A 19910-nucleotide genomic window follows, 5' to 3' on the forward strand; every position below is an offset into this window, starting at 1 on the left:
ATTTTCAGTTTTAAAAATCATATAGCACAGAAGGCAGCTAATTGGCTCATCTTGCATGTATTAGCTCTTTCAAAGAGATGTCCAATTTGATCCACTATCCTGCTCCTTTCTTCCAGCCAGTAACCTTTTCGAGTTGAAAGGGGTCAACCATGGGGTACAGGTCTCTAGCACAGAGTCTGTCCCTGTTGGTCAGAAGGGAAGGGGGGAGAGGAGCAGAGCACGAGTCATTGGGGACTCCATAGTTAAGGGTGAGATAGGAGATTCTGTGGGAACAAGAGAGACTCACAGTTAGTGTGTTGCCTCCTAGGTGTCAGGGTCCATGATGTCTCTGATCGTATTTTTGGGATCCTTAAGAGGGAGGGAGAGCAGTCCCAAGTTGTGGTCCACGTAGGCACCATCAACATAGGTAGGACAAAAGGATGGGGATTCAAGGCAGGAATTCAGTGAGCTAGGGTGGAAGCTTAGAGCTAGAACAAATAGAGTTGTTATCTCTGGTTTGTTACCTGTGGCATGTGCTAGCAAGGCGAGGAACAGAGAGAGAGAGAAGATTTGAACACATGGCTACAGGGATGGTGCAGGAGGGAGGGATTCAGTTGCCTGGATAATTGGGGCTCATTATAGGTGGGACCTCTACAAACAGGATGGTCTACACCTGAACCAGAGGGGGTACTAATATTCTGGGGAGGAAATTTGCTAATGCTCTTCGGGAGTGTTTAAGCTAATTCAGTAGGAGTATAGGAACCAAAATTGTAGCTCCAATGTGCAGGAGGTTGAGAGTAGTGAGATCATAAATTGGATTTCAAGGTTGCAAGAGTGTACAGGCAGGCAGCAACCTAGTTTGAAGTGTGTCTAATTCAACGCCAGGATCATCCAGAGTAAAGTGAGTGAACTTGTAGCAAGGGTTGATACCTGAGACTTCACTGTTGTGTCCATTTTAGAGACATGGATAGAGCAGGGACAGGAATGGTTGTTGCAGGTTCCGGAATTTAGATGTTTCAGTAAGACCAGGAAAGGTGGAAAAGTGGGGGGGGGGTGGGGGGGGGTGGGGGGGGTGCGGCATTGTTAGTCAAAGACAATACTACAGTGGCGGAAAGGACTTTTGATGAGGACTCGTCTACTGAGGTGAAATGGGCTGAGGTTAGAAACAGGAAAGGAGAGCTCATCCTGTTGGGAATTTTCTACAAGCCTCTGAAAAGTTCCAGAGATGGAGAGGAAAGGATTGCAAGGATGATTCTGGATGGAAGTGCAAGTAACAGTGTAGTTATTATGGGGGACTTTATCTTTCCAAATATTGATTGGAAATGCTATAGTTCAAGTACTTTAGATGGGTCAGTTTTTGTCCAATGTGTGCAGGAAGGTTTCCTGACACAGTATGTAGACAGACCAACAAGAGACGAGGCCACATTGGATTTGGTACTGGGTCATGAACTCGGTCAGGTGTTAGATTTGGAGGTAGGTGAGCACTTTGGTGATAGTGATCACAATTCAATTAGGCTTACTTTAGCGATGGAAAGGGACAGGTATATAATGCAGGGTAAGAGTTATAGCTGGGGGAAGGGCAATTGTGAGGTGATTAGGCAAGATTTAGGCTACGTGGGATGGGGAAGGAAACTGCAGAGGATGAGCACAATTGACATGTTGAGCTTGTTAAGCTATTGCATGTCCTTGGTAAGTATGAACCTGTCAGCAGGTAGGGAGGAAGGAAGTGGTCGAGCGAGGGAGCCGGGGTTTACTAAAAAAGTTAACACTCTTGTCAAGAGGAAGAAGAAGGCTTATGCAAAGATGAGACGTGAAGGCTCAGGGCGCTTTAGAGTTACAAGTTAGCCAGGAAGGACCTAAAGAGAGAGCTGAGGAGCCAGGAGGGGACATGAGAAGTCTTTGGCAGATAGGAAAACCCTAAAGCTTTCTATAGATATGTTAGGAATAAACAATTTAACTAGAGTAATATTAGGGCCAGTCAAGGATAGTCGTGTGAAGTTGTGCATGGGGTCCGAGGAGCTAGGAGAAGCGCTAAATGAATATTTTTTGTCAGTATTCACACTGGAAAATGACAATGTTGTTGAGGAGATTACTGAGATACAGGCTATTAGACTAGACGGGATTGAGGCTCATAAGGAAGAGGTGTTAGCAATTCTGTAAAGTGTGAAAATAGATAGGTCTCCTAGGCCAGTTGGCTTCTATCCTAGGATTCTCTGGGAAGCTAGGGAGGAGATTGCAGAGCCTTTGACTTTGATCTCTATGTCATCATTGTCTACAGGAATAGTGCCCCGAAGATTGAAGGATAGCAAATGTTGTCCCCTTATTCAAGAAGGGAAGTAGGGGCAATTATAGACTAGTGAGCCTTACTTCAGTTCTGGGTAAAGTGTTGGAAAGGATTATAAGAGATAGGATTCATAATCATCTAGAAAGGAATAATTTGATCAGGGATGATCAACACGGTTTTGTGAAGGGTAGGTCGTGCCTCACAAACCTTATTGAGTTCTTTGAGGAGGTGACCAAACAGGTAGATGAGGGTAAAGTGGTTGATGAGATATAAATGGATTTCAGTAAAGTGTTTGATAAAGTTCCCCACAGTAAGCAATTGTAGAAAATACAGAGGCATGGGATTGAGGTTGATTTAGTGGTTTGAATCAGAAATTGGCAAGCTGAAAGAAGACAAAGGGTGGTGGTTAATGGGAAGTGTTCATCCTGGAGTTCAGATACTAGTGATGTATTGCAAGGATCTGTTTTGGGGCCACTGCTGTTTGTCATTTTTATAAATGACTTGGATGAGGGTGTAGAGGGATGGATTAGTAAATTTGTGGAAGACACTAAGGTCGGTGGAGTTGTGAACAGTGAAGAAGGATGTTGCAGGTTACAAAGGGACATAGATAAGCTGCAGAGCTGGGCTGAATGGTGGCAAATGGAGCTTAATGCAGAAAAGTGTGAGGTGATTCACTTTGGAAGGAGTAACAGGAATACAGAATGCTGGGCTAATAAGATTCTTGGTAATGTGAATGAACAGAGAGATCTCAGTATCCACGTGCATAGATCCCTGAAAGTTGCCACCCAAGTTGATAGGGTCGTTAAGAAAGCATACAGTGTGTTAGCTTTTATTGGTAAAGGATTGAGTTTCAGAGCCATGAGGTTATGTTGCAGCTGTACAAAACTCTGGTGCATCCTTACTTGGAGTATTGTGTACAGTTCTGGTCGCTGCATGATAGGAAGGATGTGGAAGAACTAGAAAGGGTTCAAAGGAGATTTACCAGGATGTTGCCTGGTATGGAGGGAAGGTCTTATGAGAAAAGGCTGATGGACTTGAAGAAGGTTGAGAGGTGACTTAATAGAGACATGCAAGATGATCTGAGGATTAGATAGGGTGGATAGTGACAGCCTTTTTCCTCGGATGGTGATGGCTAGCATGAGGGGACTTAGCTTTAAATTAAGGGGTGATAGATATAGGACAGATGTCAGAGGTAGTTTCTTTACTCAGGGAGCGGAACTCTCTGCCTGCAACAGTAGTAGACTCACCAACTTGAAGGGCATTTAAATGGCCATTAGATAAACATATGGATCATAATGGAATAGTGTAGGTTAAATCGGCTTCAGATTGGTTTCAGATTGGCGCAACATCCAGGACTGAAGGGCCTGTAATGTTTTATGTCCTATATGACTATCGAAATCTAGGAGCAAATTACTGCAGATACTGGAATCTATCCCAAAAACAAAAAACGCTGGAGGTCACAGCGGGTCAGGCAGCATCTATGGTAAGAAAGCAAGCTAGCATATTGAGTCTAGATGACTTCTTCACAGCTGATGTGAAGTATGGAGAGGTCAACATTTATGCAGAAGTGTGGGGAGGGAGGGGGGGAGCAGGGGATGTGGGGCGGTGGAGTGCTGAGAGAGAAAGAATGTTGATAGTTCAGATAAAGTGATCAGAATGTGAGAATGGCAGAACAATGGTGTGTTTAACCGCCAGACTGGAAAGAGCAGACAGTCCCACTGGGGTCGGGAGAGGAGAGCGAGGGTATGGTGACAGCGAATGTAACAAGTTAAGCTGAAAGAAAGGGAAGGAATGGAGTGGGTTCACAATTTGAAGGTGTCAGCTGAATACCCAGAAGGTTATAAAGTGCCTAGTCTGAAGATGAGATATTGTTTCTCCAGTTTGCGCTGTGATTCGCTGAAACATTGCACTAAGCCAAGGACAGACAAGTGGGCATGTGAGCAGAATGCTGTGGTAAAATGGTCCCCTTCCACAACTCTCTTTTTGTCACATCGACAACTGTTTCGGTGCCTTTTCAAGCTCATGGAACATCTCTGGGACACACGCACCAAACAACCCCACTACCATGTGGCTAACCACTTCAAGACCCCCTCCCACTCCACCAAGGATATGCAAGTCCTGGGCCTGCTCCACTGCCAAATCCAAGCCAAATGACAACTAGAGGAAGACCGCTTCATGTTCTGCCTTGGGACCCTTCAACCACACAGCATCAACATCGACTTTACGTGCTTCAAAAACTCTCCTCCTGCCTCTCTCTCACACACACACACACACACACCTCATCCCAGATCCAACTCGGCAACATTTTCTTGACCTGTCCTACCTGTCCATCTTCCTTTCCACCTATCTGTTCCACCTTACCCACCGACCTATCAGAATGACCCCCCCCACCTACTGCTACATATTGCCTTCCCAGCCACCTTACTCCCAGACCCACTCCTACCCTCCTATTTATCTCTCAGCCCCTTTCTCTCCCATACCCCAACATTTGTGATGAAGGGTTTATACCTGAAATGTCGACTCTCCTGCTCCTCGGATGCTACCTGATCTGTTCACCTACCACCTCTCCAGTCTCTGCAACCAATGCATCATCCTTAAACACTTCTGCCAACTCCAACTAGACTCCACCACTAAGAACATCTTCCCCTCCCCACCCTTCTCTGCCTTCTGCAAAGACCATTCCCTTCTACAGTCCTTGGTTTCCACCATTGTCCCCAGCAACACCCCCTGAACCCCCAGGTACCTTCCCCTGCACTGGAAAAGAGCAAAACCTGCCAGTACACCATCCCCTAACCTCGATCCAGACCCCAAACAGTCCTTCCAACTGATACAGAGGTTCTTCCTACCTAGTTTACTGCATCAAGTGTTCCCGATGTGGTCTTCTCTACATTGGGGAGACCAAACGTAAACTTAGGGAACGGTTCACCGAGCATCTCGGCTGGGCCCGCAGGGGATGACAACCTCCCAGTCACCGCCCATTTTAATTCCCCTTCCCACTTCCTTTCCGACTTGGCCTCCTCCATCGCCACAGCGAACTGGAAATTGGAGGAACAATACCTTATTAGATTCTCGACTGTATGGAAACAGGCCCTTGGGCCCAACAAGTCCACATGATCCTCTGAATAGCAACCCACCCAGACCTATTCCCCTATCTTAGGTTTACCCCTGCCTAATGCATCTAACACTATGGGCAATTTAGCATGGCCAGTTCACCTGACCCGCACATCTTTGGATTGTGGGAGGAAACTGGAGCAGCCGGAGGAAACCCACACAGACAATGTGCAAAACACACAGACAGTCACCCAAGGCGGGAATAGAACCTGGGTCCCTGGGTGGCAGCAGTGCTAACCACTGAGCCACCATGCCGCCTGGGCAGCCTACAGCCCAGAGGACTCTTAAATTTCAAATAACCTCCCACGCCATCCCCCCAGCTGCCTTCTCAGCCCCTCCCCCTACCTTCCACTCCTCCCTTCCACCAACAGAATTCATTCCTCCCATTGACCAACCAGGTCATACCCTCTACCTGTCTTCACCTATTCCCACTTCACCACCCTGCCCCCAACACCCCCTTTATCTGCAGCTCCCCTACATCCATCCCCAGCCCTGAAGAAAGGTTACACTGAAACGTCGACTTTTCCACCTCCTGATGCTGCCTGGGTTACTGTGTTCTCCCAGCCTCCTGCCTATATTCTTTCCAGTCTGACAATTAGATGCACCATTGTTCTGCCATTCTCACATTCCAATCACTTAATCTGATGTATCAACATCCTTTCTCCCCAGCACTTCACCCCCCTCCCCCCAGCATAAATGCTGCCCCTCTATACTTCATGTCAGCTCTGATGAAGAGTCATCTAGACTTGAATCGTTAGCTTCCTTCTCTCCTTGGATGCTACCTGACCCACTGTGACCTCCAATATTTTGTTTTCACTATTGAAATCTACCACCTCCAATGTTATCAGACTTTGCATTCTAGATTTTAACTCCTCATCTCATCACTGTTTTCTTTGTCAATTTATGCCCTTGATGACTGAATGAAGAATCTTTAAAGTTATGCAATGCTTTTCAACTCATTGTTGAAATATCTAAAGATAAATATTTTGTTTGTTTTAATCTAACAGGCTACCGAAGGTCCTTGCAATTCACCAAAACCCAGTATGTTGGACTTTGTCAACAAAGCAAAATGGGATGCTTGGAATTCCCTTGGCAAAATACCCAAGGTAACTAATGCTTTATTTCTGTTATGTAAGGAAGAAAGAACAAAAGGGTAGATCTGGGATAGCATGTAAAGCAAGAAAGATTTAATTAGAAACAAAGGGAAAATGGTAATAAATTTTAATGAGACAAGTCAAACAAAATATTTGTCTAGAGAAGTCATAAGATGAGATTGCCAACAGCTGTTGGTCAAAAAAGAAGCAGATTTTGTGATCCGAAGTTGTTGACCAAAATATTGAATTCAGAAAACTATGAAATACCTAAATGAAAGATGAGGTGCTGTTCCTTGTGCAGGTTCAAGTCCCACTTGCTCTAGAGATGTGTCATAACATCCATGAACAGACTGATTAAAAATACCTATACTTTGAGCTTCATTGGAACAGGCTGAGGACAGAGAGACCAGCATGAAATCGGGAAAGTGAGATAAAATCATAAGTGACAAGAAGTTTGTGGTTATTTGTTTCAAATTGACCAGATCATACCCTCTACCTGTGTTCATTCCGCCTATCGACCGACCAGGTGGTATCCTCCATCTGTGATCACATATTCCTACCTCAACACCCGTCCCTCCCCCCGCCGCCTTTATCTGTAGCTCCCCTTACACCCCCCCCCAGTCCTGAAGAAGGGTTATACCTGAAACGTTGACTTTTCCACCTCCTGATGCTGCCTGGCTTGAGGTATTCTCCGAAGCAATCTGTGGTTTGCGTCCCCAGTGTAAGGGGAGACTACTTCGTGAATAGTGACTACAATATGCAAAATTAAAAATACAACAGTGTTGCTATTTCACCTGGAAGGAATGTTTTGAGTTTCTGGATAATGGAAAGGGAGGAGATAAAAGGGTAGGTATTGTATATCCTGCTCTTGTAAGAAGGTGAAAAGTGTTTCATGAATTGTAATTTATTTTAGGCTATGTTTTAAAAATGAGAAAATTGCGTGGTAACCTAATCAAACTGGTATTTATTTCCTCAACCCACTGGTTTAAATTGCATTAAGAATTGTTTTAAAAAAAGTATGTTCTGCAATTCATTTAGAATGACTAATCTGGACAACATGCTGATTCCCAGTATTTTTACAATATCTCAAAGCCATTAAGATATTAGCATTGGTCATCAGGTCAGAACACCTGATGAGTAATTTTCCTAGCTGATGATAATCCAAGACAAGTCAGATCCCAGAGTGAGAGCTGGTTGCTAGACCATAGGTTGTATGTTTATAATTTGTTGATTGTGGTTGTCAATCAACAAACATATTCACAAGAGGCTGCTAGTATACTTTTTAACAAAAGAACGTTTAAGTTTATTACACACAGGGGTAATAATACTAACTATTAAACACTATATAAGAACTATCTGAATTGCTGTTATTGCAAGTATCAGAAATAAGGATTTAACAATTCCACTATCGTTAACATCTTACAGATAGTCAAATCTCCGTGAAATTGATGCACATTGTTTTATTTCACTTACTCCTTAGCATGTTTTCCTTATACATGTTGATTCAGCAGTTTTGTCAAATGTCTTCCTCTCTGACACCTTTAAAGACTTCTGTTTCTGGAGATTTTCTCTTCCTAACATCTGAATCACTCAGGCCTACTTTTCTTCTGCCTTGAAAGTTTTGGAGTCTGCAAACTGCACCTACATCTTTATCTTTTTTTCTCTTTCTCTCTCTCTCTCTTTCTCTGTCCTGGGTTTCATAGCAATTAGCCAAATATTGCTAGATTATTCAGTCAGAGAAAAGATATGGTAATAACAACATTGGAAAATTTGTTATGGAGTTAGCAGTGAATGAATCTCTGAACAATGTCTGCCCTTGCCTACTGGAAAAATCAGCACAAAATGAGGAGCTCGATAGGCGTTTTCTTTTATTACTGAAACAAACATAAGATTTAAAAGATTGTTATATTTCAGAACTTTGCCTTTAATTTAGGGTAAAATGAAGAATTCTGAAGTCTGCCTGACACTAGGCCTTAGTGATATGGCTGCTTAAGGTTAAGGAGAGACCTGAGTTGTTTTGCTGAAAAGATCACAACTGGAGTGAATGGCAGCAGCATCTGTATTTCAAAGATTATCAGTCTAATATTTCTAAGACCCAGGAAGGAGTTGAGAATGTCAGGTTGTAACCAAGAACCATATGGTTCATGTTGCAGTTGAAATAGGCCTTGAAAGGCTTCCAAAACACTCTGCCAGGATCCAAGAGAGAAGGATCAGCTAGAGGTCAAAAATCTGCATTGTTCACTGCACTGTTATATAGGTAGGATTAAAAAATATTTGAAGTTTTGGAGAATTTGAAATGAGGCTGAAGAACTAGCTTGTGCTGGAGACAGAATCACAAGAAAAAAAGTCCCTCACTGTGTAGGACAGTTCTAAGATTAAAAGTTAGCACATATTGAAAGAAAAGAATTGAAAGTAAGGGGAGGTGATGGCCTAGTGGTATTATCATTGGATTATTAATCCAGAAACTCAGAAGATATTCTGGGTGCCTGGGTTCAAATCACACCATAATAGATTGGCTGTGGTATTTGAATTCAAGAGAAATCTCGAAATAAGGGTCTAATGCTGACCCATGAAACCATCCTAGATAATCAAAAAAACTCATCCGATTCATTAATTTTTTTAGTGAAGGTAACTGCCGTCCTTCCCCAATGTGGCCTGCATGTGACTCCAAATCCACAACAATATGGTTGACTCTGGGCAGTTAGTGAGGAGCAACAAATGCTGGCCTGGTCTGTGATGCCCACATTGTGCAATTTTTTTTTTAATCTAGGAAACAAAGAATCACTTTAAACCAGTGTAAAGTATATCCATGAAGTTGTCTTTTTTAGTTATGTTAGAAGTAAAAATGATAAATTCTATTCTGTAGTAAAGTACAAGTTTTCTACAATAGTAAATGGTGCTTTTAGTCTGTTTGTTACAGTAAAAGTCTTATAGCATGGAACTTGTGTCATCATTGAGCTATTAACTAGAAGTTAGAATTTATTTTTCATATAAAAATAATTGGTTTCTACAGGAATTCCAACCCAGAAATATTGATTCATATCCCTGGTTGACTTAATTAACTTGGCAGCTACACTGTATAGTATCTATATGTAAAGATATTGTTTTGGCAGTTTTGAAATGCATGTCTTAATTGTTTAAAAATTTGTACACAATCTGAACACACTGCTGATTACAGCAACCCCTGCCAGAGGATCTGCTGTCATAGAATGTCACCCTTTTCTGTTTTGCACTGTTCTCGCACAGTCACTGTAGCTCACCTGCAACGCTCTGTGGCATCCTTCAATCAACTGTGACTAGGTCAGTCTCTCTTTCTGCTGACCTCTACGTTTCCTTCTATAAGAGATTGTTTTTAGTTTATCAGTTCTAATCAAATGGATGAAATGCTACACTTTATTTTCTGGATATCACTTTTTGAATAGTTATTTTTGTTCTTGCAATTTCGAGTGCCTCTTTCATTTGTTAAATGCTCTGACAATTTTTTAGCAATTTTATTTCAAAGACCTCACATTTCTCCCACAGATCTTAATGTCCAGCTTCCTGCAGGTCAAAAACTCGCAGTTTCCAGCACGTGACTGGGGTTTCTGGTTCAGCCACTTAAGTTGTCAAGCATCATTGTATCTGGTCAAAACTATATTTTGTAGCAGATGACTGTGGGTTCATTTGTGCCACCTCAGAGACGAGGTGTTCAGTTAGATCTCTCTTATTCAAAACTGGCTGTGTCGACATTTTATCTGTGGTTCCTTTGTGTTGGTTTAATTGACTGAAATGTTTTGACAATAAAGCAGGAGGATGATGGAAGCTTTTGTCCTCTGGCAACGAGTTATCAGAACTTTATAGAAATTTTTGTCAGCTGGCATCATGTGATCAACAGCCGCAGTGTTCCAGCAAAATGTCCACTGGAAAAAAAGCAAGAGAATATACTTTTAAAGAGGAACAATTTTGTATCTTTCTTCGTGCCTTTTAACCATGATAGCAGGCTTAAATAAGGAACTAGAGGAACACAGATTGAAGATTATGTATGTGATGTACAGAGGGGGAAGTGAAGAAGTACTTTATGTACAGCAAGCGGTAATGACATAGAAATCACTGCCTACAAGGGAGATAGAAATGAAGACCATCAATTACTTTGAAATGAAATATGCTTGAAATAGGAGGGAAATAATCTTGCAGAAATACAGGAACAGAGTGGGGGAATGGGGCTGATTGGAATGCGCCAGAGAGTCAGCATGAACTCATGGCTGAATGGCTTCCTGCTGGATTGTAATGAATCCTGATTCCAACATTCAGGAAAATGGGTTGAATGTAGCATCTTGTACGTCTTTTTTACCCTTGTTGCAAGGTTGGGTTTTCTTGTTAGTCGTTTTAATGTTGATAAAATTACTTCTGGTTATTCCTACATTTATAATCTCAGAACTTAAGAACTAGGAGGAGGAGTAGGCAATTCAGTCCTTCAAGCCTTGAGTAAGGGAACCAATAGTGAACATAGTACTCCAGATGCGGGCTCAGCAATGCCTTGTACAGTTATAACAACACTTCCCTACTTTTGTATTCCATTCTTTTAGCAATAAATGCCAAAATTGCACTTGCCTTCCCTATTACCTGCTAAAAGAGAAAGTGAGGACTGCAACTGCTGGAGAATCAGAGTCGAAAAGTGTGATGCTGGAAAAGCACAGGAGGTCAGGCAGCATCCAATGAGCAGGAGCCTTGATGTTTTGGGCATAAGCCCTTCATCAGGAATGTGGAGGGGGAAAGGGGGCTGAGAGATATATGGGGGGGTGGGGGGGGTAGGATTAGGGGTCAGGTGCCTGGGAAGGCGATAGGTAGATGCAGGTGGGGGGGGGTAATTGTGATGGACAGGTGGGAAGGAATTTGGACGGGTGGTACAGGTCAGAGAGTGCTGAGTTGGAGGGTTGCATCTGGAATGAGGTGGGGAGAGGAGAGATTCTGAAATTAGTGAAGTCGATGTTGACGCCGTGTGGCGGAAGATGAGGCATTCTTCCTCCAGTTGACAGGTGGCTTTGATTTGGCAGTGGAGGAGACCCACAACTTGCATGTCATTGGGGGAGTGGGAGGAGGAGTTGAAATGGTCGATCACAGGGCGTTGAGGTTGTTTGATGCGTGTGTCCTAGGGATGTTCCTAGAAACACCCAGCAAGTCGGTGTCCTGTCTCCCCAATATAGAGGACACCACATTAAGAGCAACAGACACAGTAGATGAACTGGGTGGATGTGCATGAAAATCTCTGCCAGATGTGAAAAGATCCTTTGGATCCTTGAACAGAGGTGAGGGGGGAGATTTTACTGCACATCCAACCACCTCATCTGCTGTGTCCACTGCTTTCGATGTGGTCTCCTCTGCATCGGGGAGACAGGACGCCAACTCATGGAGCATTTCAGAAAACATCTCTGGAACACAGGCACCAAACAACCCCACCGCCCTGTGGCCAACTACTGATCTATCACAATTACCCCCCAGCTGCATCTACCTATCGCCTTCCCAGCTACCTTTCCCCCACCCACATCCCCTTATATATCTCTCAGCCCCCTTCCCTCTCCACATTCCTGATGAAGGACCTATGCCCAAAATGTTACCTGTCCTGTTCCTTGTATGCTGCCTGACTCCGTATGTTTTTCCCATGCTACTTTTCTACTCTTATTAGCTTTTGTATCTACATACCAGATTTTTACGATTCATGCGTGACAGTTAGATAATACACTGAAGTAATACTACACCAAAGTATTTTTCAGTTTCTCTCCACTTAGATAATAAATTGCATTGTTATTCTTCTGACCAAAATGGATAAACTAACACTTATCCATGCTAACCTCATCTACCAAATTTTGGTCCATTCACCTAATGTATCCATATCCACTTGTAAATTTCTTATGTTTTCATTGTAACTTATTTTTCCACCTGTTTTAGTATCATCTGCAATTTTAGCTGTAATACATTCTATCCCTGCATCCAAGTGCTTAACATAGATTGTAAGTAGTTGATGCCCAAAGTCCGAACCCTGTGGCACCCCACTGTTCATAGTTTGCCAAACAGAAAAACGATCCATTTATCCTGACTCTCTGCTTTGACATCACATCTACCACCTTCCATTCTAATTTGTCCTAAATAATCAAACTTTTCTACTTGTTCCAGTGTGATATCATCCATTCTAATCTTCAGGCTAGTTTATTTTAATGTCTTTTATGTCCAGCCAACTGTCATGGTTTTAGTCATTTTGTTCTTCATTACCGAGATCCTAAGTTTGTAGATTTTACAATATTTTGTACAGCCATTCTGAATCTGCAAGTAATACTTTGTCATTAGTGTACTGCAAGTTTGTAATGCTCTTGCCTCCAATTTTTATCCCTAGAAATCCATCTAATTCTATGAACATTTGTTCTTTGCACAGATTGAATAAATTTGGTGACAGTGACTTATTGTACTCCTGTCTTCAACTGAAATGTATTTGATTGTCCCTCTTTCAGGCTAATGCTTGCTATTTCATCCCATTTAAGACAGTATAGGTCTTACCTCCACTGTCAATGTTACAAGTCAGCAACACATCTATTAGTTTTTGGTAGTAAACACGGTCAAGTTCCTTTTCATATCTAGGAAGCATACTAAACACATGCTTCACTAGATTGTGACTCTCTGAATTTACTTCTAGATATGTATTAAACATTGCTTGATTAACTCTAACTTCATCTCTAAATCCAGAATGTGTTTCACCGAATCCTGCTTTAAATAGTTATGTTGAAAATCATAACAGAAAGAAATAATGAGATGACTCATTAAGCTTTTGGTTCTAAATGACTGCACTTTCATTCTATTGTTTTAGGTTTATTGAGCAACAAACATACAACAAATGCCTCTTGTCACTTAGAATGTATTTTTTGATATATAATTTGATCCCAAATTTCAGTTACCACTTCTAATTCTCTTTCTCCAAAGGATTTTAGATATTTGGTTCTTACTTTTTATGTGGGTGTCGCTGGCTAGGCCAGCATTTAGTACCATCTTTTATTTAACATTTAATCATCCAGAGGGCGGTTAAGTGTCAACCACATTGCTTTGTGATCTGGTTTTCTTCCAGACCATCCATGAACTCGATGGATTTTTCTGACTATAGATGGTCACTTTTGGGTCAACTCTCTATTTGAGACTTTTTTATTGAATTCAAATTTCACCATCTATCCCTGTGGGATTTGACCCCATTCTCCAAAACTTTTACCTCAGTTTTGGATTGCTAATCCAGTGTCTTTACCACTATACCACTGCCTACATTCATCTATGGTTGAAACATTTCCAATACTCAACAATTTCAAAGAATTATTTACGTCTATTACCATAATGCTTGGTCCGATGTTTCCTACTATATTTTGAAAAGTCCCTTGATTTGGATCATTGTATATGCCAATATATATTCTTTTCAATCAATATTTTACCATCTTTATTTTTTATCTATTGATATCTCTTTCTTTCTATCTGTCAGAGATCTTACCTTCTTGTACGTGACTCTCGTTTTGTGATTTCTTTCCAACACTAATACTTCATTACACATCTCATCAGTGATGTAGAATTATTAACAATTGCTCTAGAACAAATGTTGGGACCCTTGTTTTTCCTGATTATATATTAATGACTTCAATCTTGGTGTGTAGGAGACAATTTCACAGTTTGCAGATGATACAAAACCTGGAAGCATTGTAAACTTTGAGGAGGTCGGTGCAGAGCTTCAGAAAATACATTGACAAGTTGATGTTTGGATGGATAATGCCAAATGGTGTTCAATGTAAAGAAATGTAAGGTGATAGATTTTAATAGGAAGAATATGGACAGGCAGTATAACCTAAGGGGCACAATTGAAAGGGGGTGCAGGAGCAGAGGAGCCTGGGTTTTTATGTGCACTGATCTTTGAAGGTGGCAGACAGTTAGAGCAATTAATCAAACATATAGTATCTAGTAATAGAGACATAGTGTACAAGAGTAGCTGGTTCAAAATTTGTGTAAGACACTTGTTAGGCTTTAGTTGGAATATTGTATATAATTTGGAGTGCCTCATGATAGGAAGAAGGTGGACACATTGGAGAATGTTGAAGAGATTTACAAGAATGGTTCCAGGGTTGAGAAACATTATATTTTGAGAATCAATTGGAGATTTTGGGACTGTTCTTCTTGGAGAGAAGAAGGCTAAGGGGAGATTAGATTAGATTATCTACTTTGTTGAAACAGGCCCTTCGACCCAACCAGTCCACACCGACCCTCCAAAGAGTAACCCACCCAGACCCATTTCCCTCTGACTAATGCACCTAACACTATGGGGCAATTTAGCATGGCCGATTCACCTGACCTGTACATCTTTTGGACGTGGGAGGAAACGCACGCACACAGGGAGAATGTGCAAACTCCACACAGACAGTCGCCCGATCTGTCAGAAGTTCTCAAAATCACTAGGGGGCTGGATAAAGTAGATAGGGAGAAACTGTTCCCATAACGGGATCAAGAACTTTACAGATTTAAAGTAACTTGCAAAAGCAGCAAATGCGTGATGAAAAAATACACAAATGGTTTGGGTCTCGAATGCATTTCTTGCAAATATGGTGGAGGCAGCTTAAATTAATGTATTCAAGAGGTCATTGGATGATTATTTGAATAAAAACTAGGTGCAAGGGTATTGGGGAAATGTAGGAGAACAACACTAATTCATAACAGTGATTTGCAGAGCAGTTGCAGACACAATGTGTTCAGTGACCTCTCTGTTCTGAGAAAATAATATTCTGGAGACAAGCTAAATAATTTTTCTTTTTGAAATTTGTAGGAGGAAGCTAGACAAAAATATGTTGACCTCATAGAAACATTGGTTTCTCCAGAAGTCCCCACCCAAAGTGAAGCAACCATTGCAGATGTGAAGTCGTCATTCCAGACAATAAGTGTCACAAGTGAAAACAACATCACCACTATTCTTCTAAACAGACCAGCTAAAAAAAATGCTATTTCTGTATTGGTAAGATTAATAATTTAGTGAATAACAATATACTAACTGTTATATCACTGTTTTCACCTGTTGTTATATTCATTAATATCTGGTATTGTACAAAATCAGTAAATATTAATGAAATTTATATTAAAAGTTTCAATATATTTAACTGTTAGCAGAATTCCATGTTTGTACTCCAATCAAATTTTTGATCCGACCATAGAACTTGATCTTAATAAAATCAGAAATTACATATTATATGACGGTGACTATTCGAAACTATACCTCCTCATCTTTCTCTAACTAATTCCACTTTCAAACACCTTTGATTAAACCATCCCCCAAAGCCTCTCCTATGTTGGCCAATTGGTGGGGACTGCCTTTGTCAGATTCCATTCCTATCTGATCAGTCTTAGCCAGAATCTCATTTTAAATACTTATTCTTCCTGTCCTGCACAGTTATCTCTGATATTCTCCAGTGATCTATCCTCGGTCTTACCTATTTCCCATCCATTTTCTGCCCCTTGGCGATATCACGTGAAATGCAATGTCAGACTCTATATTTGCATTGCTGGACATTACCTTGCCTTCAAATTCTCCATTGCCTTTAATTTGTCACAGTTGATAATAGCTTACTGATATTATTGATAGACTTTAATCCAGAATCTCAGCTATTGTCCTTGGTTCAAATCCTACGAGAAAGTGAGCACTGCAGATGCTGGAAATCAGAGTCAAAGGGTGTGATGCTGGAAGAGCACAGCCGGCCAGACAGCATCTAAGGAGCAGGAGCATCGACATTTTGAGCATAAGCTCCTGATGAAGAGCTTATGCTCAGAAAATCAATTCTCCTGCTCCTCAGATGCTGCCTGACTGGCTGTGCTTTCCCAGCATCACACTCTTCAACTTCTTCAAATCCTGCCAGGGTAGATGGTGGAATTTGAATTCAAGACAAAAATCTGGAATTAGGAATCCACTGAAACTTCTATCGATTGTCAGAAAAATCCATCTAGTTCACTTAGGGCCTTTCGCAGTGAATTCAGCCATTCTCACCTGGTCTAGCCTAGATGTGACTCCAGGGAGTAACCCGACAGACTCCCAACTCCGTAACCCCACAGTCTCTCAATTCCCTGTGAAATGGCCTAGCAAGGCACTCATTTCTATCAATTGCTACAAGGTCTCAACAAAGAAATGAAATCAGACAGACCACCTGCCATCAACCTAGCACTGGAAACAACAATGGCAAAAGAAACTCTTGTCAACCCTGCGGAGTCCTCCTTACTAATATCTAGGGTCTCATGTCAAAATTGGGCTGTCTGACAGGCTAATCAAGCAACAACCTGATATAGTCATGCTCACAGTATCATACCTTAGTGTCCCAGTCACCATCCCTGTATATTCTGTTGTACCGGCAGGACAGAGCACGTCAAAGCCAAATCTGTCGGCGCCAAGATCACGTTGTGATAACGAGAAAAGAGTGTGGGAGTAAACTAGCTAGGGCCATAAAATTCCACATCATGAAAGCTTCCACAGGTATGTAAAAAGTAAGAGGTTACTGAAGATAAACATGACTCCCTTTAAGGGCAGGTGTGGGTGAAATGTTAATGGCAAACAAGCAATTTGCATGGAATTTCCCAACTGAGTTCCTGAGCTAACAATCGGAACAATTTGTGAGTTGGAAAACAAATGCTGTGGGGGCCTAACTAGCTATTGTATTAAGTTGCATTCTGAGTTCTCTGGCCAATGAGTACCATCTGGTGGATGTGTGGGATCTATCAAAGAAAGGATTTCTATTGAAAGAATTTACAACATGGGTCAGAATGGTACAAGAGCATGTGTACTTCTGAAGAGAGTGTTCCGAATGTGCAGCTCATTTCCACATGGAATAGTTGACACAATTAGAGAGATTGCAGTATAGTGGGAATATCACTAGATTATTATTCCAGCACCTCTGTCTAACAGTCTGAGCACTATGGGCTCAAAATCCACCACTGCAGCAGGTGAAATTTAGAAGCGATTAAAGCAGAAAATCTAGAAATGAAAGCTTATCTCAGTTAATGGTGACTACAAGGCAGACATTGATTGCTGTTTAAAAAAAAATCCCCCGTATTGTCCTTTGCGGAAAAGTTATACCTTATCTGACTTAATGTCCAGACCTGTAGCAATGTGGTTGACTTTTATTTGCTATCAGAAATAGGGCAGTTAGGCACTCAATTCATGGTCAATTGGGATGGCTAATTGATACTTACCTACTCAATGATGCCCACTTTCCTTGAACAAATAAAGTAAAATACAATAATCATTGAGCGATTTAAGGAGAACTCTGACATGGTTCATGAGGAAAAGAGAAGTATTTGTTGATATGATTAGATGAAGGGAATTAGTGGAAGAGAATCCATGTGAAAAATAAAGCTCAATTTATATGTTTTGAGTCATGGCCTTTCACTGAGCTGTAAAACTCTACATATTTTTCCTCGTTCTGCTGTACCACACTGATGATTAATGCTCATGCACTAAAATTAAGGATCTGTAATATCAACATGTTTGCTGTGACAGCCTTGAATCTGGGTCTCCAGAACGTTACCTGTGTCTCTGAATTAACAGTCCAGTAATAATACCATTATCTCTCCTCCAATATTTATCTTGATGGACAGGTTGTCACCAGATTCAGTAATTGGTAGCAAGCTCCTTCAATGTCAATAATGTCCATATTGCCATTCTTCAAGGAGAATTTCAGAGTAACTTTGTAACATTTCATAGAACAGTACAGCACAGTACAGGTCCTTCAAGCCTCGATGTTGTGCCAACCTTTTATCCTACTCTAAGATCAAACTAACTTACATACCCTTTGTTTTATTATTATCCATGTGCCTAACCAAGCGTCATTTGAATGTCCATATTGGGTCTGAGTCTACCACCATTGCTGGCTGTGCATTCCACACACCCATCACTCTAAAAAAACCTCCGACATCTCCCCTATACCTTCCTCCAATTACCTCAAAATTATGCCCCCTGTGACTATCCATTCTATCTACGCCTCTCATAATCTTCTATACCTCTATCAAGTCACCTCTTATCCTTCTTTGCTCCAATGGGATACGCCCTAGCTCCTTCAACCTTTCTTTATAAGACATACCCTCTGGTTCAGGCAGCATCCTGTAAATCTCCTCTGCACTCTCTCTAAAACTTCCACATCCTTCCTATTGTGAGGCAATCAGAACTGAATGCTGTATTCTAAGTATGATCTAACCATGGCTTTATACAGCTGCAGCATAAACTCGTGGCTCTTAAACTCAATCCCCTGCTAATGAAAGACTACACGCCATGTTTCTTAACAACCCTATCAACATAGGTGGCAACTTTGAGGGACCTATGGATATGGACCCCAAGATCCCTGTGTTCCTCCACACTATCAAGAATCCTACCTTTAACCCTGTAATCTGCATTCAAATTCGACCCTCCAAAATTAATCACTTCACACTTTTTCCAGGTTAAATTCTATCTGCCACTTCTTGAGCCCAGCTCTGCATCCTGTCAACGTCCCATTGCAACCTACAACCTAGGTAGAATAGCCATGGGAAATGCAAGGTTACAGGGGTGGGGGGGGTGGGGGGGGATGGGGGGGGTGGGGGGGGGGGGACTGGGACTGGGACTGGGACTGGGACTGGGACTGGGTCTGGGTGGGATGTTCTTTGGAGGGTCAGTGTGCTTCCACACTGTAGAGATTGTATTAATTTAATAAGAGACAATGTAATCACCGCCCCTTGACATTCAATCGTGTTACAAGTAGTAATCGCCCCCTATCAACATACTGGGAGTTTCTGTTGACTAGAAACCCAACTGGACTCAATATATATATATACAATAGCTGCAAGAGTAGGTCAGTAGCTTGGAAGGCTGCAGTGAATAACTCACCTCTTGACTCTCCAAAGCCTGTATATCATTTACGAGGCACAAGTGGGCTGGAATACTCTCCACCTGCCTGGATGAGTACAGCTCCAACAACACTCAAGAAGCTTGACACCATCAAGAACAAAGGGGTTCACATGATTTGCACTGCATTCATTCCCTCCACCATCAACTGTGTGTAATAATAACATGATGAACTGCAGAAATTCACCAAAGATCCTTACATAGCAATTTCCAAACCACCTGCAAGTCCCTCTCCAGTCCATTCACCATCCTGACTGGAAACATATCACTACTCCTTCACTGTCGCTGGATCAAAATACTGAATTCCTTCCCTGAGGATATTGTGTATTTCCATACATCGCATGGACTGCAGCGGTGCAAAAAGATAGCTCACGACCACCTTCTCAAGGGCAACTAGGAATGTGCATTAAATGCTGGCCCAACCAGCGATGCCTGCGTCCCATTAGTGAATTTTTTTAAAAACATTGCTTATTCGACAGTCAGTATTCAGTGATCAGAAACTTCTCGACTTAAGTATTAGGAAGACCACAACCCTCGT

General features: G+C 41.7%; 1 protein-coding gene across 1 annotated transcript in view; it reads left to right on the top strand.

Annotated features, from left to right (window-relative positions):
* Positions 1–19910, top strand: part of eci2 (enoyl-CoA delta isomerase 2) — a 184180-nt gene that overhangs the window by 119549 nt on the left and 44721 nt on the right. The window contains exons 3-4 of the mRNA XM_072560449.1: positions 6382–6480; positions 15284–15469. Of these exons, the coding sequence (XP_072416550.1) occupies positions 6382–6480; positions 15284–15469 (285 nt within the window). The remainder of the gene's footprint in view (positions 1–6381; positions 6481–15283; positions 15470–19910) is intronic.

This window comes from Chiloscyllium punctatum, chromosome 41 (assembly GCF_047496795.1).
Source record: "Chiloscyllium punctatum isolate Juve2018m chromosome 41, sChiPun1.3, whole genome shotgun sequence".
Lineage (NCBI taxonomy): Eukaryota > Metazoa > Chordata > Chondrichthyes > Orectolobiformes > Hemiscylliidae > Chiloscyllium > Chiloscyllium punctatum.